The following is a 15,750-nucleotide window of genomic DNA, read 5'->3' on the forward strand; positions in this document are numbered from 1 at the left end:
CCATGACGTCAACCCCCTTCCCCTTTATTCACCAGTTCTAGAAAAACTTCCTACCTGATCTCCTCCAAAGACCCCTCCCAGGCCTTGGACCAACCCCCCTCCAGGGCTCAGATGTTCTCATCATGCCCCTATTGACTATGCTGGCAACAAATGATCACACCACCTGGTGTGCTTAGAGTCCCCAGTGACCTCAAAGCCCTCCTCAGATTAGAACAAAACACCTGCCCATCACCAGGCTGGCTCAAGATGAGGGCCACTTCGTTAGGCAAGGCATTTATGAGGCCATGGAGTTAGGATGCATCCTACTGTACTGACTCCATCAGGCTTGTCCTAAGGAGGTGGGGGAGAAGCCAGTGGAACCCTGGCCAGCCCAGGTGCCATGTCCTGGAGGGGGCACTGACCCAGCTACCAGCTGAACCTACACCTAAGCCTCAGCTAGTGCTTGAATCTCTCCATAATCATTCAGTAAAATTACTATTGCACTTTGCGCCAGATGAACAAACACGACCCAGGTCCTTCAGGAGCCCCCAGCCTATGGTGGACACATAGAAGTCCAGACTCTGACAAATGTTTTGAGAACATGTGGTGGAAGAGATTAGTTTCAACTGGGAAAAGCTGGGAAGGCTTGAGGAAGAGGTGGCAGTTATCCTGGACCTTAAAAGACGTGGAGGACTTTTAAGGTGGTGGGGGAAAGGACCTGAAGGGAGGTGTGCAGTATAGTCCTTGGGGGTGCCTGGCACTGCGCAGTTTGTGGGATCTTAGTTCCCCGACCAGGGATTGAACTCGGGCCCTCAGCAGTGAGAGCACGGAGTCCTAACCACTGGACCACCAGGAAATTCCCCCTGACCGTTTCTGAGCAGAAGAATGCTGTAGAAAGAGCAGCTACTCTTGCAACTGCTGAAGGCTGGACTGCTGTGGAAGCCAGCTGAGACCTGAGACAATGTCGCCACTGCCACCACTACCCCAGACTGGTCAGAGAAGATGGCAGCCAGTCAGTGTTCCAAAAGGAGGCGACTTCCCTGCACGATGTGCTGAGCGGGGTGGGAAGATTATTTATTTCTCTGCTGGTAAATGGGGGGCGGGGGTGAGCAGATCTGAACCATTTCAGCTCAGTGCAGCAAATGCCCCCTTTAGTACAAACACCTGGCCTCCCACCTTGACTCGCAGACCAGAGGTTACAGTTATACCGCTTGTAAAAGTTATTTGCCTCAGTTTCCTCATCGGTAAAGGGCGGGAGCGGGGGTCGAGGGGCGGGTTGGAAATGACCTCTAGAGTCTCTCCTAGCTCTTTCTAGAGTAGACTTCAGGATTGGTAAGAGGTGCTCCGTCCAGCCTGCATGGGCGCCCGGCTGTGGAGCACGGCGCCTCCAAGCTGGCGCCTCGACGACGGGAGCCACTCATGGCGCCTCTCGCCTGCGACCGCCAGCGGCACAGAAAATACAGCATCCGGAGCGGGCCAGGTGCGGGGTCCGCAGCGGGCCCAGGCAGCGCCTCCTCGGCTTGCCAAGGATCTGCCCCGCGGCCAGAGTTCAAGCCCCAAACCCAGCACGTCACGAGCTGCGGGAATGTGATTCCCAAAACTCAGGCTCCGACTCTCCGCAAGAATTCTGCGCGGGGAGGGGCCGGGCGGAGCTTAGCAGGGCGGGGCCAGGGTATTGGTTGGCTCCGCCCAGAGCGTGGCCAGGTGCGGTGCTCTCGCCTGTGGGCGCGGTGCCCACAGGGTTACGTAGCGACGCAAGGGGCGGAGCCGGGGGGGGGGGAAGACAGTTTTCCGGGATTACGTAAGGAAACGTGAGCGAAGGAGGAGCGCTCCGCGATAGGGGGCGGGGAGAAGGCGGAGCTCCAGTCGGAATTGGGCGGGGCTGTGAGCGAGGCGGAGCCGAGGGACACCACGAGGTGCGCGCCGGGTAGGAGATCCAGGAGATGCTCCGCTGGGCCCGCGCCTGGAGGCTCCCCCGTAGGGGCCTGGGCCCCTCCAGTCCCAGCTTCTCCAGAGTGCCTGTCGCACCCAGCAGCAGCCAAGGCGGCACCGAGCCAAGGTCAGTCAAGGGTGTCAGGTGCAAGTTCGTCCTTCGCCCCTCCCCCTCCAGTCCGACCCAGATGGCTCCACTTCCTCCGCTTGGGCCCGCCCCCTCCCAGGCCGCTTCGCCACCCGGCTCAGACCCTTCCCCTACCCTTGCTCCTCCCGCCAGGCCGGTGCCGCTCTCCTACAGACTTCTGGACGGGGAGGCAACCCGCCCGCCCCTCGTCTTTCTGCATGGGCTCTTCGGCTGCAAAACCAACTTCAACTCCATCGCCAAGGCCCTGGCCCAGCAGACAGGCCGGAGGGTGAGCTTCCGGGGGAGGCGGGGACCCGAGGGAGGCGGGGACCCGAGGGAGGCGGGGCCTGGGTGGGCGGGGCCCTAGAGGAGGCCGAGGTGTGGCCAGCTTCTCTGTCCTCAACGCTGGGAGTGGCAGGTCCTTCTCGGCAGAAATGAAAGAAGAGATTGACCTTCTAAGGTTGGAGGCCCCAGGGCAGACCCAGGCCCTAGATGAACCCCATTCATTCCCTCGTGCTTTCACCCATCCAGTCCTTCATTCGTGTTACAGGTCTGCGTGCTGCACCCTAACCTAGGCTCTGCTGTCAGATGCCTAAGCACCAATACCCTACCCTCTAAGGGGGCCAGACCCTGCTTGTTCACCAGGGATGGCACGGGGCTTTCCACCTCGTACAGCAGCCCGTCCTGCTGTGCTCCAGCTGTTGCCAATTCTTGGTGTCTGCATTCTCTGGAGTTGCCACCCAGCTAGGCCAAACCTACAGAGACGTGGTCACATTCCTTGGGCCTTCTGGCACAGTGGCTCCAGGTTCGTCATCTGGGCCTCCAAGTTCTGAGAACTGGGCCTTCTCACCTTTCGGGCCCTTCTTCCCCTTCTGGATCTCCCCCCCACCCCAGGCTCTCCACCTCCCTCAGCCTGCAGATCTGCCAGGCTTTTGGCTATGCCCTGAATGTGGATGCCAGAGCTGCCCGCCTCGCCCACTCCCCAGGTGCTGACAGTGGATGCTCGGAACCATGGTGACAGCCCTCACAGCCCAGACATGAGCTACGAGGCCATGAGCCAGGATCTGCAGGACCTCCTGCCCCAGCTGGGCCTAGTGCCCTGCGTCCTCATTGGCCACAGCATGGGAGGCAGGACAGCCATGCTGCTGGCACTTCAGAGGGTGAGCCATCTCTATCCAGGGCTTCTTCACATCCACTGTAGACCCTGAGTGCCCAGCAGGCAACCTGGAACTCCAGTGAGCCTTGGATGGCCAAGTTCAGGATCCGGGAACTAGGCCTGAGACCTGCTATGCCTGCCCTAAGGTCCCCAGTCTGATTCTCTCCCACAGCCAGAGCTGGTGGAGCGCTTGATTGCCGTGGACATCAGCCCAGTGGAGAGCCCGTCCAGCTTGAACTTTCCAAACTACATAGCAGCCATAAGGGCCATAGACATCCCGGATGAGGCGTCCCTCTCTAGTGCCCGAAAACTGGTGGATGAGAAGCTTAGCTGTGTTATCCAGGTAATGCACCCAAGCCCCTGTATGGTGTTGTGGGCAAAGGAAGAGTGGCGGCCCTGGGCCTCACAAGGAGTCCCTCCCACCTGCAACTGCTGGGCCCCCACAGAGCATAAGCATGCGGCAGTTCCTGCTCACCAACCTGGTGGAGGTGGACGGGCGCTTCACGTGGAGGGTGAACTTGGATGCCTTGGCCCAGCACTTGGACAAGATCTTGAACTTCCCACCACGACCAGAAACCTACTCTGGGCCAGCCCTCTTCCTCCTGGGTGGAAACTCTCAATTCGTGCTGTAAGCCAGGCTGGGTGGTGGGAGGCGCATACCTGACTTACCCAGCCCCCAGCCTGGGGAGGGCTGGGGTGTGGGCAGGGGGCGCCTGAAAACCCAGAAACACCACTGGGCAGGTGGACTCACATGGCTCTCCATCCCTCCCCACTTGGCCTCCACTTCTCTCCTTCTCTCTCCATCTTCCTACTTTCACCCCCTCTCGGTGGCCTTCTCTCCGGCGGACAGTCCCAGCCACCACCCTGAGATTAGGCGGCTCTTCCCTCGGGCCCAGATGCAGACCGTGCCTAACGCTAGCCACTGGGTCCACAGCGACTGCCCGCAGGACTTCATGGCTGCCGTCCGAGACTTCCTGGCCTAAGGGTTGCTGGCCAGAGGGGACACGAAACCCCAGGCTTCAAGGCCCTGCGGGCTGCTCCTTGTTTCTGCACAGAAGGACTCAGGTGGGCACTGAGAGGGCACGAGGATGCGTGGGGGGTGCGTCAGACCTTAAACTTTAATGAATAAAGTTACTCCTCCCAAGGTCTTGGGCTGAGCTCTCTCACCGCCAGCGTCCCCACCGACTCAGGGTGAATCGGACCCAGGGGGTCCTGGCAGTTCCAGGGTCCATGGGGGCTCCCAGAGCGCCCCTGGACTCTCTCTGCAGCTGACTCTCGACCTGCTGCCTCACCAGCCGCTGCATGTCATCCTGGGGGCGGGAGAGCAGGTTCAGGGGCCAGGCTTGTGCCCGGGGTCCTGCCCCCTGAGCCCGGCCGGCAGGTCCACCCTACCTCCCAGGCCTCCACCTCCTGCCTCAGTCTCAGCTTCTCCTCCAGAACTTCCAGCAGCTGGGCCTCCACAGCTCGCAACTTGGCTTTGAATATGTCCAGCTCAGCCTCCACTGCCCGCTTCCTGAGGGGGCAGAGAGAGCAGCCTGGGCGTCAGGCCCTGCAGAGCTGGTTCTGGGCCCTGGGGGTGGACAAGTATGGCCACAGCCCCCGCCTTGTGACAGAGTGGGTATTTGTGTGGCTTTTCTTCCAGGAATGCCTGACGTCCCCCCTTCCCCTCCTGGCAGGACAGAGCCTGAGGGTGAGCCAGCCACCACCCTCCCGTCCCCCACAAGCAGCTTCCTCTCACTTGGCAATGGCTTCATCCCGCTCCCGGAGGACCTGGTCCAACGAGGGCTCTGTCTGGGTATCCCCCAGTGCTCCAGCCACTTGGGATTCTGGGCTCTGTGGTAGGGTGACAGAGGAGGGAGTAGTGGTTTGGGGCTTGCCTGGATGAGGTGTCCCACTTGGCCCTTCCACCCTGGCCTTGGCCCTGATGCTGATGTCAGGAGGGGAGGGGTCTGAGACGTTCCATACCTGCCCCCCAGTGCCCTGGTCTCGTGGGCAGGGGACTGCATCATGCTGAGGGGATAGTAGGTGTGGCCCCTTCCCACCCAAAGGAAAGCAGAGGGGGCAGGGTGTTTGGACCCCCCCGCCCCCAAGGAGGAAAGGAATTCTCACCTGATCCCCAGGAAAGAGACAAGGTGGGTTCAGAAGGACACTTACCCCTCGAGGGCCCCAGACTGAGAGGGTGGCCTGGTGACTGGGACTCTTGTCAGCGGGGTGGGGCAGGCGGAGGACGTGGCCCTTTGCCCTCCCTTCCTGCCAAGGCACTCCCTGTCAGGCCCCGCCCCGGGTAGGCTAACCATGCCCCTGCCTCCACTCCTGGATCCTGGAACCCTCCAGCCAGGCCCAGAGTTTCCTCACCCGTTCCTTGCCCAGTCATGCGTGCCCCTCACCTCAAGGGGGCACTCTACTCACATCAGGAGATAAGAAAGGAGTGACAGCCGGATGACGCCAACGCTAAGAGACAGGTGCCCCAGTCCCCCATGGTGAAGAGTTGGCATCTTGGAAGCTTGAGTGGCATCACCACACATACAACCATAACCTTAGCTCAGCAGAAAACAGAAGGGCAAAAGCTTAACCGTTCCTGGCAAATGCCTCCTAACATCTTGAACGGTCCGTCCTCCCTAGCAATATCCTCCAGTATTCCCACAATAGTGCTCATTATTCCTCCAGTATTCCCAACATTCTGATCCTGGAGTGTGGGTGGAGGTGCTGTGCTCTGAGGGGGGGGCAGGGGTAGTCTCAGAATCTCAGTATCCCACACCCCCCTCGATGTGACCGTTGAGAGCACAAGTGACCTCAAACGTGTAAAAGGGCCTCCCCATTGAGAGGCCTTTGCAGCAAGGTTCCATCTTGGGGATTAGACCCTCAACCCCACTCTAAATAGGACATACTTCCTCCAAGACCCCCCAGGAAGCTCCCTGCAGACATGACTCCTGATTGTCCGGGTCCCACTCAGCCAGGTGCACCTCTAACAGCCAGACTCCAGTTTCTTTGGTTGAACCCAGGTGAAGAGGTGGAACTGTACCCCCAAAAACCCCTTTTGTGGAGGAGATTCATTCAGTGTGTTTCTGGAGGCTGCTCTATGTCATGATCCAGACAGGACCTCTGCTCTCGGATCTCTGGGGCTAGCAGGGATGAAGCACAGATATAATCAGAAAAGGGTGTCAGGGAGTCCAGGGACAGTGGGGGGAGCACAAAGGCTCCTCACATCCAGTCACGGGGGTTCCACAGGAGCTTGTCCAGTAATGAATCCCGCAGACCAGCAGGAGTCAGCCAGAAAGGTCTAACACTCATGCCAGGCATTTCTTTTATTTAACTTTTTACTTTGAAACAATTTCAAACTGCTCTTCAATGTCAAAAAAAAAAAAAAAAAAAAATATATATATATATATATATATATATCCTTTTAGGGTTAAAAAAACTAATATGGTATCAAACATTGCACCCAGTTGTCACATCTCTCTGGTCTCCCTCAATCTAGAACAATTTGCAGCCTTTCTTTGAATTTTGACCTTGACATGTTTGAAGATTACAGGGAACTTATTTTGTAGACTGTCCTTCAATTTCGGTTTGTCCATTTCTTTCTCACAATTAGACCACTGTTACACATTTTGGGCAGAAATATCAGAAAAACGATGCTGTGCTTTTTTTTTGGCCACGCTGCACAGCTTGCGGGATCTTAGTTCCCCGACCAGGGATTGAACCCAGGCCACGGCAGTGAAAGCGCTGAGTCCTAATCACTGGGCCACCAGGGAACTCCTGATGCTGTGTTCTTGTATTCAGTATCATTTGGAACCATGACTGGTGCTGGTAATGTTGATGGCTTGATCATAATTAGTAGGTATTGGGGAAGGGAGGTACTTTAAGACTATGAAACATCCTTTTCGTCATCCCACTTTCACCCATAGGTTTCAGCATCCATTGATGTTTCTTGCCTGAATTAATTATTAATGCAATGGTTTGCAAATGGTGATTTTCCAATTTTATCATTTCTTCTACATTTATTAGTTGGCCTTCTATTATAAAAAACTTTTTCTTCACCCCCATTTATTTATTCATTTACTTATTTATCAGATGAACTTGTGATTTCCTATTTTTTATTCAGTAGGTTATAATCCATTCCTATCATTTATTTTGATGCTTAAATTGTCCCAGGATTGGTCAACGGGTGCCCCTTGCTGACCTCTTGTCATTTTGATGTGTCGCATCATTCTTTGGACACGTCCATTCTTTCTGGCTCAATAAGATATTCCAGGTTCATCTTGTTTTTCCCTGCCCCAGCCCTGGAATTAGCCATTTCAGCAAGAATACCTGTTTCTTTTTGGTGGAGAATAATATTTAGAAACCAAGATCTGGGTGTTAGTTGTGCTCAATGCAATTAGGGTAACCTCTACTGCCAGGCCCACTCAGTAGACACATGTTTATATACACACATAAACATACACATTTATACCTATGTTTATTCCTTTATCTGTGTGATGGTTAATTTTATATGTCAACCTTACTGAGCCACTGAATGCCCAGATACCTCGTTAAACATTACCTCTGGGCATGTCTGTGAGGGTGTTTCCAAAAGAGGTTAGCATTTGACTTGGTGGCCTGAGTAAAGCAGGTGGCCCTCCCCGATGTGGGCGGGCATCATCCAATTCATTGAGGGCCTGAATAAAACAAAAAGGCAGAGCAAGGTTGAATTCTGTCTTCCGGACTGTTGAGCTGGAATTGGTCTTCTCCTGCCCTTGAACTGGTACTTGCACCATTAGAGCTCCCTGGTTCTCAGGCCTTCTGTCTGAGTCTGGAACTCCACCACCCTGCTTTCCAAGTCTCCAGCTTGCAGACAGCAGATTGTGAGACTTCCCAGCCTCCATAATTGCATGAGTCAATCCCTCATAATAAGTCTCTTTCTCTATATTTATCCTATTGGTTCTGGTTCTCCGAAAACCCGAACTAATACAATTTCCATATATTGAAAAATAGTTTCCATTCAGACCTTAAATTCCAATGGCACAGGGTTCATCCTAGCTTTCCCCCTTTCCAGATTTTTACTTCCTTTTCCCCAATTGTCTTCAATATATTTTATAATTTGTTCAATCTCCCTGTAGGTAGCTAATCCTCTGAGACAACAGGCTGCCCCCGACTTAGATGCCCTACTCACATGGGGTTGGGTCCGGCAGGGCTGCCTTCCCATCCCACTCCAGTGCCATCTGCATGCATGGTCCTGGCTGCCACTGGGCTATCAAACATTTCTAAGACTTTTGTATTCATTCATTCTACAGATATTTATTGAGCACCTACTATGCTTCAGGCATGTTTCCAAGTGACGGACATAAAACAGGAAGATAGACAAAGTTCCCCGACCACCGGAGCTCACGTTCTAGGGAAGGGAGATAGATAGACAATAAACAATAAACAAATAAATGAGTATACCAGGTGGTAAGAAGTGCTGTGAAGAAAAAGAAAGGGCAAGAGAATGATAAAAGACTAGGAGATTGCTATTTTATATAATTCTGTACTACCCTAGAGAGATCACAAATATTAACCTACCACTGAGATGAAAAATAACCATTCTCATGACTTGCAGTAATTTTTCCAGCAACAGCATCATTCATGGATTCAAAAAGCTCTGGGTTCCCCTGATGGTTCAGTGGTTCAGATTCCGCGCTGCCACTGCAGGGGGCACGGGTTCAATCCCTGGTCGGGGAAGTTCCACAAGCCATGCAGTGCAGCCAAAAAAAAAAAAAAAAAAGTTCTGTATTTCCAAGCACAAGTGCAGATGACGCATTCGAGAAAACTGTAGTAGGGAACTCAAAGGAGATGCTAGGGATGACACGTGACATGACAATGAGAAGCAGAAATGCAAGTGAAGGGTTTAAATAAACCACAAACCGTGAGCATGGAAAAGAATCGTTTCGAAATAAAGTTATTTGTAAAAACATGTGATTTAAAGTATTTCCATTTTAAATGTTTTCACTAAATATCATTACTAGGGAGCTGCTTATTTCATTTGCATCCCTAAATGTTTTAATTAGACTTTTGGGCCAAATTTCTTTTTTAAAAATTTTCTCTTTGGGAAAAGGAGGGCAATGTATTCAGGCATATAGTCAATTCCATCACAAATACCTTAAATATCACACACTGAGCAGTGAGACTCATTCCCCAGCTGCTTACTGCCCGTATCTCCCTCCTCTGCTGCGCCCCCAGGATGGCTGAGCCCAGGCCTCAAGAGTGAGCTAGAAGATGGGGGGCTGGGGTTGGGGAGTCTGGAAGGGGGAAGGAGAGCTGCCTGCTGGGCAGGGCTGGACTTTGTGGTCAAAACAGCTTGGATTTGCAGGGCTAGGTGGCTTACAAACCATGTCACCCAACCCTCAGTACCTGGTTTGTGTTTACCTCTCTGAGCCTCATCGTCCTCATCCGTGAAATGGAACTAAAGGAGGGCCTTCCTGATAGGGTCACAGTAAGGGTGACCCTTACACAATGGCCAGCACTTTGTACAATAATGGGCCAGGGCCAGACTTCCCAGGGGAGGAGAAAGAGGGAGTAAATCTTTCTGCTGCCAGAAACCAGCAGAAAAGCCACAACAGGAGAACATCAACAACACACACACATGCGCGCGCGCGCACACACACGCACACGCACGCACACGCACACACACTCTCCCCAGCCTCAGAACCTGGGTTGGCTGGCCCTTCCTTCTCTGCGCCCCTCACAACTCTGCCCCAGGGACAGAATTCCTGAATTCTACACAAGCTGCCTCCCCTTCCTCCTCCAGACCCCGAAAGCCCATATACTTCCACATCATTGTCTTGTCACTGTCAGGGTGTCTCTCCCACCAGCCCGAGAGCTTCTGGAGGACAAGTAGTGACTGTCATCATCCCAACCTGGGCACACAGGTGCTCAGCGGTGAGGGCGTGGGCAAGGCAACACCGGCCTTGCCCAGCAGGTGGCAGCAGTTCCCAATATTAGGGATCCCCACTCCCACCCTCCCAGCTGTTGGGATGGAAACCCCAAACCGTGCTGGGGCGAGGGAGCTCCCAGACGCCCAGCCTTTCCTTCAGTGCTCCTTTATAGGAACACGCCTCATTCAAGCATGCAAGTGTTTACAGCTCAGTCTGCAAACACTTTCTGTGCCAGCCCTGGGGAATCAACAAGAACATGACCCCGTTCCTTCCCTTTATGTGTCCCGATCTAATGAGGGGACAGACACTTAACACACACTATATGCACACAGGACAATAGTGCTATAGTCGGGATAAATACAGGCCTTTGTGGGACCACGCAGAAGGAGTCCAAAGCTCATTCTTGGGTGGTCAGGGACAAACTCTTGGAGGAGGTGATGTCTAGGAGGGAAGGACTAGAAGTCATTGGCCAGCTGCATGGAGAGGAGGAGAAAAGAGGGAGGAGAGGGCCCCAGGCATGTGCAAAGGCCTGAGAGGAGGGTGCAGGTCAGGCATTACGGCTGCTCACAGGGTGGGAGGGAAGGCGGCCTCCAAGAAGCGAGGCAGGGCCAGACCACAAAGGACCTGGAAAGCTACATTGTGGTACCAGCATTTCCCCCGCTCCTCAAGGAAAAAAGGAAACCTGAACAAGTAGAGGGGTGCAGAATGCCAATGTTGGGGCACAGTGATGCCCCTTTAATGAGAGTGGGGACAGGGCTCTACAGAACATTGGTCTGGACTGAATCTCCATCAATTAACCACATTAAAGAATGGAAGTGACGTGTGTTGTGGGGACTGTCTGGTTCCCACAGGGACTGAGCCCTGCTCTCTCACTGTCCATGTCCTTGTTCACAGCTTTGCCCCATTCTCCCTTCCCCCATTCTCCACCTGGCCACCTCCTACTCATCCTTTAAACCCCAAGTCAAATGCCCCACCTCTGCGAAGTGGTCCCTGATCCCAGGGAGGTGGCTGCTCGGGTACTCATGGCATCTTGTGCAGCAGCTTCTACTTTAGCTCCTGCCGTGGTTCTGGCTCCTCCGTCTCTGGCCATCCCTCACCTGTCAGTTTCATCTTCAGCCCTTCACCTTCTTCCATAGACACAGACACACACACACATATGCACACACTTCCCTGGACTGTGGCCCACAACTTCCATTTCCACCCCAAGCCGGACTCCTCCTGCCTTCCAAGTCTCCAGCCTGTGTGCCACACTAACTCCTCATTGACTGTCTGCCTGTCTCCTCTGGATGTCAGGGCAGACACCTTAAATGCTACACATCCTGGTCGAACCCCTCCCCCAGGTGCCAGTTCTGTGCTTATCTGCACATGGTCAGTCACAGGGCCTGTGGCTTCTAGTTCATAATATCTGTCACTGTTTTGTTTTGTTTTAAATAAATTTATTTATTTATTTGTTTGGTTTTTTTTGGCTGCGTTGGATCTTCGTTGCTGCGCGTGGGCTTTCTTTTTAGTTGCAACGAGCGGGGGCTACTCTTCGTTGCGGCGCGCAGGCCTCTCATTGCGGTGGTTTCTCTTGTTGCAGAGCACGGGCTCTAGGCGCACAGGCTTCAGTAGTTGTGGCACATGGGCTCAGTAGTTGTGGCTCGCGGGCTCTAGAGCGCAGGCTCAGTAGCTGTGGCACACGGGCTTAGTTGCTCTGCGGGATGTGGGATCTTCCCAGACCAGGGCTCGAACCCGCGTCCCCTGCATTGGCAGGCAGATTCTTAACCACTGCCACCAGGGAAGCCTCTGTCACTGTTTTAATGTTTTACAACAAACGTATTCTTTTCATAATTGAAATAAAGTGTAGTCGTATTAAATAAATCTCTCTCTCTCTCTTTTTTTTTTTCTTGGCCACATGGCTTGCGGGATCTGAGTTCCCTGACCAGGGCTCAAACCCGTGCCCCCTGCAGTGGAAGCACGGAGTCCTAGCTATAGCTACTGGACTGCCAGGGAATTCCCTTAAATAAATCTCCTGAATGCCTTTGACCCTTCTCTCCAGCCGATGGGTCCTGCTCTTGTTCACACAGTCCCCGTCTCTCTCCTGGACAACACAGCAGCCTTCCAGCTGGCCTCCATGCTGCTACAGATGAGCCTCTTCCTTTGCTTTAAGACCATCTATGCTGGCCGCTTCCAGCCTGGACCTCTCCCGTGAATTCCAGATTCCTATGGGCAGTGGCCTACTTGCCCTTCCTGGTGGGATGTCTAATGGGCCACTCAAACTTAAGGGTCCAAACCCCGAATCCTATTACCACCTGCCACCCACCTGCCACCCGCTCCTTCTCTAGTTTTTCCTCCACCTTTGCAAATGGCAACACCATCTTTCCAGGTGTTCAGGGCAAAAAACTTGACTCCAGGCATCCTTGATGCCTCTCTTTCTCTCAGTTGGCTCTACCTTTAAGATGTGTCCAAGGGAGTTACCTGGTGGTCCAGTGGTTACGACTTGGCACTTTCACTGCTGTGGCCCAGGTTCAGTCCCTGGTTGGGGAACTAAGATCCCGCAAACCACACGGCCCTGCCAAAAAATAAAATAAAATAAAATAAAATGTATACAGGATGTGACCACTTCTCATCACCACCATTGCCATCACCTTTGGCCCAGCTGCCTGCATGATCACAGCAACTTCCTAAATACGTCCCTGCTTCCTCCCGTGTCCCCTTCCGTCTGTTCTCCACCCAGCAATCAGAGCAATCCTGCTGAAGCCCAAGATGGATCAGGTCCCTTCTCTGTTCAAAACCTTCTGGGGGCCCCCATCACCCTCAGAATCAAAGCCAAGGGACACACAGTCAATTCCAACGCCCCTCCCTCGACTCCTCTGACTTCACCTCCTTGGAGCTCTTCCTCACCCACCACACTCCAGGCATCCTCACGTCCTTGCTGTCTCTCCGATATGCTAGGCACACTCCCTGCTCCTGGTCATTGCACTTGATGTTTCTTCTGCCCAGAATGCTCCTCCCCCAGAGAACCTACGTGCCTCACTCCCTCACCTCCTTTATTTATTTATTTATTTAGAAAATCTTTTTTTAAAATTTATTTTATTTTTGGCTGCGTTGGGTCTTCATTGCTGTGCGTGGGCTTTCTCTAGTTGCAGCGAGTGGGGGTTACTCTTCGTTGCCACGCGCGGGCGTCTCATTGCGGTGGCTTCTCTTGTTGCGGAGCATGGGCTCTACGCGCACGGGCTTCAGTAGTTGTGGCATGCAGGCTCTAGAGCGCAGGCTCAGTAGTTGTGGTGCACGGGCTTAGTTGCTCCGTGGCATGTGGGATCTTCCCGGACCAGGGCTCGAACCCATGTCCCCTGCATTGGCAGGTGGATTCTTAACCACTGTGCCACCAGGGAAGCCCCCCTCACCTCCTTTAGATATTTACTCAAGTGACACCTTCTCAGCAAGGCCCTCCTTGACCACCTGATTTAAAACTGGAATCCTGCCTCAAACCCGGCACCCTACTCCTTCTGTCCTGCTTTAACTTCTTCATAATATATTATCACCGTTATGTATGTTATTTGCTTGTTTATCATCTCTCTCCTCTATTAGAACCCCATGAGGGCAAGGACTTTGTCTGGTTTTCTGCCATGTCCCCAACATCTAGAATAGTCAGTACATAGTAGATGCTTTTTGATTAAGGGAATGGAAGTCGGACCCTTGATTGCCTCCCCCCTTGTCTGCACAATGAAGTTTAACGTTCAAGGCCTCCCTCATTGGACTCATCTCCCACCCACGTTCATCCCCACACCTGAGCACCGCAGCAGGCTCCTGAGGTTCTCCAGTTGCTCTCCACCCTCACCCCAGCATCTGGGCACACTCCTTCTGTCTAGAATGCCTGCACCACTGCCTGCTGCAATGCCACTCCTTCAATGTCCAGCTTGAACGTCACCGGCTCTGGGAAGCCACCCTGAATCCTTCACATATTGAAACCATGTCTGTCTCTCCCACCACTCTAGGAGCACCTTAAGTGCAGAACAGTGTCCCCAGAACATGCATTCCCAGGTAATGTTTGATGAATGAATGAATGAATGAGAGTAAGACCTGTATGAGAAAGGCAGTTTACGTTGAAGGGCACACATTCATTCTCTATTCATTTTTCATGCTACCATTTAATATTCATCTCCATAAGTGATGCTTGGCATGACACCAGGATTCTCTGAGGGCAGCAACTGTGTCTCCCCTTCCTGCCCTCTCCCCACAGGGCCAGACACTGGGCTCTGGGGCTGCACCCATGACTCACCCCACTGAGTCACCCTGCACAGAGGAAAGTACTCTGAACCAGGAATCAGCAGCTTCCCTGCCACCTGTTCCCTGTAACCCTGGGCAAGTCCCTCTAGCAGGTGAGTCCTGGTCTCGCATCTGTCAAATGGGGCACCACCAACACTTGCTCTGTGGGACACTCAAGGTTGAGGTCTGGACAAGTGAAAGGGCTGTGGCTGCCTCTCATGCCAGGCTACATCTGAGCTAGGCTTGGACCAGACTTTCCAGGGAAGGAGGGATGGCTGGAACAGTGTCTCCAGCCTGTCTGGCAGCCAGCTAACCTGTGCCCACAGTCTGGGAGAAGTGCCGGGCCTGGACACACTGGTCAGCAGGGGGCTGGCCCAGCTCCAGAGCAACACCTTGGCAGCCCTGGGGAAGGGAAGGGGGAGTGCTTGGCTTGAGGTCAGAGCATCTGGGCCAGGGCACAGAGGGGGCAGCTGGGGGTGTGTGTGTGGCTGCCGCTCAACAAGATGCTGGCAGGAACCAGAAAAGAAGCATCTGCTACTGACTAGCCCCCACCCACCACCCCTCCGCAGTACTGAGAAGACCTTCCCATTAGTCCAGAGGAGTTTGGCCCCTGCTTAGCTACTCCCAGCTTCTAGCTAGGAAGTAGGATCTCCGGCCGGGGGCTGGGATGCAGGGCTGGGAATACAGGGAAAGGGGAAGGAGATGGGGCTATAACTTAGATCACCTTCCCCCAAAACAGAGGGGTGCCTGCATCTTGTTGGGAGTGGAAACTAAAGGAAAAGTGGTGGTCACTCAGCATCAGACTGTGAACTGAGGAATCCTGGGGAAAGAAGGGGCCAGAGCCTGAGTCTGGATGAGACGCTGGGAGAAGGCAGGAGGGGTAGGGGCTCAAAGGCTGGAACTCTAGAGGGTTTTGGCTGGAGGAGGCTTTTGGAGGGGGATGCTGGAGGTCCCAAGGCAATAAAACTAAGGAGTGAGGTGGGGTCTAACCTCTAGCAAATCCCCGGGGATATGAGGGGCTCTGGGGGTGAAGAGCCAGGGTCCAGAAGGAGGGATGCTGAGCGGCTGAGTCGAGGGATGGGACGGAGGGAGGACGGAGTTGGGACGGGAGGGAGCAGAGACTCTGGGAACCGACCCCAGGCAGGGATCAGGCGGGCGTTGAGAACGCAGGGGGATGAGGTCCCAGGGCTGTGACCCTTCGGAGGACCTGATTGGGTGGGGGGGAGGGTGGGCAGTGGGAGCGGGGAGCCGGCGTCCCAGAACTGGGTTCTAGGCTGGGACCCGCCAGGGCGGGGCGGGCGCGGGGCGGGGCCGGGCTGGGGGCTGGGCCGGGGTCCCGGGGGCCGGGGCGGGGCCGGGCTGGCGCTGCGCAGCCGCGGGGCGGCCGCCGCGCATGCGGGGCTCACAGGGCTGCAGCC

The 15,750-nt window shown here is 54.2% G+C and overlaps 2 protein-coding genes across 3 annotated transcripts; one reads left to right on the top strand and one right to left on the bottom strand.

The window, feature by feature from the left end:
* Window positions 1-1,879: 1,879 nt before the first annotated feature.
* On the top strand, window positions 1,880-4,338 carry ABHD11 (abhydrolase domain containing 11). 2 transcript variants are annotated; one of them, XM_068566077.1, is made up of 6 exons: window positions 1,880-2,038; window positions 2,192-2,327; window positions 3,025-3,198; window positions 3,367-3,537; window positions 3,641-3,822; window positions 4,045-4,338. In XM_068566077.1, exons 1-6 carry the CDS (start codon window positions 1,923-1,925, stop codon window positions 4,175-4,177), a joined length of 912 nt encoding a protein of 303 aa, XP_068422178.1. In that variant the 5' UTR covers window positions 1,880-1,922; the 3' UTR covers window positions 4,178-4,338. The 2 variants fall into 2 exon arrangements, with proteins under 2 accessions (XP_068422178.1, XP_068422179.1); XM_068566078.1 differs by having other exon boundaries at window positions 4,129-4,338.
* LOC137750445 (uncharacterized) lies at window positions 4,304-15,727 on the bottom strand. Its single transcript, XM_068524791.1, has 6 exons — window positions 15,614-15,727; window positions 14,657-14,734; window positions 5,349-5,444; window positions 4,933-5,027; window positions 4,587-4,707; window positions 4,304-4,504 (listed from the first exon to the last, which is right to left on the bottom strand). The coding sequence occupies exons 1-6, from the start codon at window positions 15,725-15,727 to the stop codon at window positions 4,358-4,360; spliced, it is 651 nt and encodes a 216-aa protein (XP_068380892.1). The 3' UTR covers window positions 4,304-4,357.
* Between the last annotated feature and the right edge of the window lie 23 nt (window positions 15,728-15,750).

The sequence above is a fragment of the Eschrichtius robustus genome, chromosome 16, assembly GCF_028021215.1.
Source record: "Eschrichtius robustus isolate mEscRob2 chromosome 16, mEscRob2.pri, whole genome shotgun sequence".
Classification (NCBI taxonomy): Eukaryota; Metazoa; Chordata; class Mammalia; order Artiodactyla; family Eschrichtiidae; genus Eschrichtius; species Eschrichtius robustus.

Excerpts from the sequence above, each read along its gene's own strand:
- LOC137750445 (XM_068524791.1), bottom strand. The coding sequence starts at position 15,727 with ATGCGCGGCGGCCGCCCCGCGGCTGCGCAGCGCCAGCCCGGCCCCGCC. Across the intron at positions 5,445-14,656 it reads CCCGGCACTTCTCCCAGACT|GAAGGGAGGGCAAAGGGCCA; the intron begins GTGGGCACAGGT and ends GTGCCTTGGCAG. Across the intron at positions 5,028-5,348 it reads CAGTCTGGGGCCCTCGAGGG|AGCCCAGAATCCCAAGTGGC; the intron begins GTAAGTGTCCTT and ends ACCCTACCACAG.
- ABHD11 (XM_068566077.1), top strand. The coding sequence starts at position 1,923 with ATGCTCCGCTGGGCCCGCGCCTGGAGGCTCCCCCGTAGGGGCCTGGGC. Across the intron at positions 2,039-2,191 it reads CAAGGCGGCACCGAGCCAAG|GCCGGTGCCGCTCTCCTACA; the intron begins GTCAGTCAAGGG and ends TCCTCCCGCCAG. Across the intron at positions 2,328-3,024 it reads CCCAGCAGACAGGCCGGAGG|GTGCTGACAGTGGATGCTCG; the intron begins GTGAGCTTCCGG and ends CCCACTCCCCAG.